Here is a 4,795-nt window from a genome sequence, read left to right on the forward strand (position 1 = left end):
CACTTGTGCCTGTCTAGGCATTCCCCGAGAGCTGAGGACGGACAATGGAACGCACTTTAGAAATGTGCAGGTGAACAGATGGTGTGAACAATATGGGGTGATGAGAGTGTATTCACCACCATACACACCACAAGCAAATGGTGTTGCTGAACGTACCATTGGCTTGGTCAAAAGCTGGCTAGCTAAAAACGCTAACTCGAAGGAATGGAGCCTCAAAACGGTCGAGATAGGCCGTGCCCTCAACGATCGAGAACGTGAAGGAAGACCGTCCCCTTCTGACGAGTTAAACCAACACCCCTTTGTGACTGAAGAGTTGGGGAGGAGTCAGGAGGTGGACCCAGCCAGCACAGAGGCATGCCCATTCTCGGTGGGGCAGAAGGTGTGGCTTAAAGCCAGAGACCAACCCAGTACAAGTGCAGTCAAACCAAAGTATGATGAGGTCGACTCTGTGATAAAAGTGTTGGACCAGAACACAGTGCTGCTAAAGAAGAAAGGAATCCAAGGAGTWGAGCAGCTGAAACCAGCCCTAGGCTAAGAAACCAGAAATGAACATGGCCATGAACCTCGATGACTCTCCACCACCCTACATTCGAATGGCCACGATTAATGGGTTGGTAATCATGCGAAGAAGCACAGTGGGTATTTGGGTCGGAAGGGCCCTGAAGACCCTCGAATATGCAAAAATTGGATATCTGTCACCGGATCCAGAAACAGTGGAATGGAGCCACTGTAACAAAGGATGTGTGGTCTGCCTGGATGMAGGTAATTTTGAGACCGTGTGGGTTGGACCCGGTTATGAGAAACCGCTCTCCCCCCCAAGGTCTAACGTCGACCTGATAGGAATCAGAAGGAGCCCAGTAAAGGTGATGGAAGCCTTTATCTGTGGAACATGCAGAATTGATACTCTRCCCAGGATCACCCTGATCGTTCAGTGGGACCGGGATGGGGCAATACCCAAAGGATGTGGTTGTTCTTGGGATGGAAACAAGCTGGGCTGGTGTTCTGAATGCTCATATCTGTCATGCAACGGGACATTGGTTCAAGCAGCCGAGGCTGTTGGGTGGCAAGGGAGGAGACTCTTTTACCCCCTCAGGTATGTATCACCAGATGATACCACCAACGCCATAGCCTCCTCTGTGGGCCTCGGTCCCTTTTTGTATCCTGCACTCTCATGCGATCCCTCTGCGCCCCCATTGGATCCGGTCACAGGAACTGAGGAACGCAAGGAGGCGAAAAACAAAGGGAAACCCGAAAACCTCCGATGTGATCTGTTGAATGAAACAATTGACAAAGCTTGGCCCTTTCAGGCCGATGGGGTTCGAGCTGGAAAACCCCTAGTGGGACTGCAGGAGCACCCTGTAGTCTTTAGAGTGTACAGGGAACCCACAACACTGGCTATGAGGCCTGATGAAAGAACTGACAGTGTGAAAGAGACTGCACAGCGAGGTGGTTGGGAGGGACCATGGGAGCTCACTACTTGGGCCTCACTCATTAAGGAGGTGATCGAAAACCAGTTCATCCCACTAACAGAGCTCCCTGCGATCCCTCGAGAGGAGAGGGTCAGAGCCTCTGACCTATATTACTACACCACAAACATCGATGCTTGGTGTCCGAGGGGAGCAAGACCGAAACAGAAATCTTCAATTTTCACGGTCACTTCTGAGGCATGGAATCGCCAAGGAATCCTGCAGATTCCTGGCACTGTGGCTCACAGGACCCAGACTCCCATCCGCCCTGACTCGACTTGTAAAGTTACAGTTGCAGTTCAGATGGTTATTGTCCCCCTGAAAGGAGTTTACTCCGTTGGAGCCACAATCACTGTTCTGGCCCGTTACCGTGAAAACATCAACGCACGTGAGGCCCCTGGCCCCCTCCCTAAAGTACCTGAACCACCAACTCGCCGAAACTCACTCTCGCTCATGAGAGCCCTGACCCGAGTGCCTTCACGGTGGCGCAGGACCGAGAGCGAGAGAAAGTAAGTGAGATTTTGGGTTGACATGTAGACCTCCTCCCTGAAATTTTTTTTTTTGCTATCATCTCTTATCCTAGGGATCTGTTGTGGGATGATTGACCCCAATAATCCCAGGAGAGGGGGTGGAGCCCGAGTGACAGGACAAGACTAAAATTGTAACCACACCCCCACCCCCTAAGATAAAAAGCCTGGCAGTAAGCCACACTAATCAGAAAGGAGATGGAGGGAACAAACTACATGTCACAAACCCAAGAAGACCCAGATTACGATGATGGAAGATCCRACCCCTACGAAAATCCCCTCCCCAAAAGAAGCTGCGGCAGCAGCTGTAAGAAGAAGCCATGTGTTGGGATTGGCCTAAGGCTTTTAGCTTTATTTCTTGCCGTCGCTTTAATTTTGTCAATTTTGTATCAAGTGGGATACCGGCCATGGGAAACCACTCATGCCAAAGTATTTCACGCTAACACAAAATATGGAAACTTGACATGCTGGAGTGTCAGCGCCCTAAACCTGTTCCTACCTTGGGAGGAGAACAAACCAACAGAACTGATTTTTGGAACAGAGTGAAAAGAATGGGTTATGAAGCATGGAAAGACAACCTGGATGATTGGGATGCCTGGAAAAGCGAATTGGCCCAACAGAACTTCACGGAGGACCACAATTGGACAGTCTCAAACATACTAGCCACAAAAGATGGACTGGTTGTATGGGTTAAAATGCTAGAAGAACATGAAACCAAGGCAACAAAGTGTAACTGGGTACAGCTGGAAGGAGAACCACCCGAGTGGCATTGTGACTGGGGATGCAGGCCTCTGTTGGGCTTAGCATACCAAGGATACTGGCAGTATGAAGTAATATTCCCAGCACCTCAAAAACACATATATTGCTCDGCCATATTTCCCAAATGGGAATTTTGGGGACACTATGATCTCAAATGTGACAAAATTCTGGTAATGAACCGAACCAGAACTAAACCAGCAAGAAAACACCCAACGACCTACAAAAAGAAGGCCAAAGTAGCAACCGTCAAGCACGCCATTGATGCAACATATAATGGGACACTCCATGTTGCTGCCCCGACTGTAAATCATGATCAAAAGCAAAACGCACAACATGCTCCGGAAGAGTGCTTAACCGACATCAGACGCCTCGATCCCTGCATATGGAACACATGGGTGAGGTGTGGGAGCCAAAACTTTCTGCCCCTGGGTCCGGTATGGTCCCAATCCTACTATTACAGRAACTGGAGAGCRATTTTYAGCCCCCATAATGCCTTGCATGAGGAGTGGCTAAACTACTCCTTCCCGTGGATATGGATTAAAAAGGATGTTGTGCACTATCAAGGAGATTATCCTGAAGGCGCCGCTAGACAACGACATGGGCTCAAGGGCCCCTACCAATCAGACATGTATGTCCAGAAACTGCCCACAGTCGAGGAATTAAGGTCAGTGCCAAAGGGAGACTTCGAAAAAATCGACAAATGTGTCGCCAGAAGAATTTTCCTTAGCCTCAATGACTCCGAATGGGAAGGACATGGAGCCTCCCCTAGATGCAAACTGTGGCAAGTTGACATTTCGTTTGTATCAACATGGAGGTATGATTGCACAGGCATACTGARACACAACAGCACCAAAGAGTTGCTGCAAGGATGGGTCGAGGGACACAGCAGAGATAAAACCCGGACATGGTGGGGGTTCCAGAGAGAGGAAATGGAGCACTGGGTGATCCCTTGCCTGTCCCAGTCCAACAATTATTGGGTAAAGTATCAGTATGTGGCVACTGTGTACTCAAAAGAACATGATATATGGTCCTCCTGGCTTTACAGGCCGGACAGATATGTCAGTCCAAGGCCTTGGAAGATGCTCTGTACGGAAAAAGGAACCACTTGTAAAGTAAACTTGGCCCGCAGGTCCTGCAGTGAGTTACCAGACTGGGAAGGTTACTGTGAGCAATTCTATGATGGTGAATATCTCACCCATCAGTCTGCTACTATATGGACCCAGACACGCCCGATCTAGTACACGAACTTGGTATCAAGCGCGACCAACGTGTTTCGCCGGGCCATGGCCCGTGATCGCTGCATCATTGCCATCATAGGCCCGAACATGAAGTCCCGCAAAAAGATTTGGGGAGACATAATCCCCTCAGTCCCGGACCCAATAATCTCGATAGCTGAAGGTCATGCTTTCAGAAGAGGACTGTGTTTGGGCCTCGAACAAGAAGGATTTGAGTGGGTAGGCCCAAACCTACTATACTCTAACCTAACCTGCAAATACCCCGAGGAGGTTTGGAAGAAATGCGGGCCCGACAACGACAAGCACACTTGTGCCTGGTATGAGACTTTGCACACAACAGCACTGAGAGAGGTTAAAACCCTGGCGAAAGGAGCCGTTGAAATCGTTGCCGAAGGAGCAGAAGCAGTTGAAGATGCGGCTATAAAAATGTTGGAAAAGATCTGGCCATACTGCTTAACAGTCCTTGGGATCTTGTTTGCGGCTATCCTAGCTCGAATGGCTCTGAGGGAATTATGCCTCAGGTATTTCCCCCCAAAGAAGAGCGAATATGAACCCCTTCCTCAGAACAAATAGTAAATCGAGATAAGGACTCACAGCCTCAGCTCGAAACATTATAATCGCTTTCTTCTAATGCAGCTACTTCAATAATTGTGGAGAAAAGATACTGGGGACAAGAAGCTTCAAAGGTTGGTGTGAAAATAAGACTCAATATCCCCTTAAAAGGAAATTCTGATTCTGAGTGGTAATGTTGGTCCCTATAAGCTCATAAAAGTATTTAATGTCATTGTGAAGAGTGGTAAAGGAACGA

At 48.8% G+C, this 4,795-nt stretch overlaps 2 protein-coding genes across 2 annotated transcripts; both read left to right on the forward strand.

Annotated features, from left to right (window-relative positions):
- Nucleotides 1–16: 16 nt before the first annotated feature.
- Nucleotides 17–992, forward strand: LOC106528902 (uncharacterized; the record flags this gene model as incomplete). The annotated part of the gene is given in 1 exon segment (XM_014024186.1): nucleotides 17–992. A coding segment is annotated over 1 exon segment (519 nt), but the record flags the coding sequence as incomplete, so codon positions are not given.
- Nucleotides 993–2,038: 1,046 nt separating this feature from the next.
- On the forward strand, nucleotides 2,039–3,902 carry LOC106528903 (uncharacterized; the record flags this gene model as incomplete). The annotated part of the gene is given in 1 exon segment (XM_014024187.1): nucleotides 2,039–3,902. A coding segment is annotated over 1 exon segment (1,445 nt), but the record flags the coding sequence as incomplete, so codon positions are not given.
- Between the last annotated feature and the right edge of the window lie 893 nt (nucleotides 3,903–4,795).

Source organism: Austrofundulus limnaeus, unplaced genomic scaffold (assembly GCF_001266775.1).
Source record: "Austrofundulus limnaeus strain Quisiro unplaced genomic scaffold, Austrofundulus_limnaeus-1.0 Scaffold412, whole genome shotgun sequence".
Lineage (NCBI taxonomy): Eukaryota > Metazoa > Chordata > Actinopteri > Cyprinodontiformes > Rivulidae > Austrofundulus > Austrofundulus limnaeus.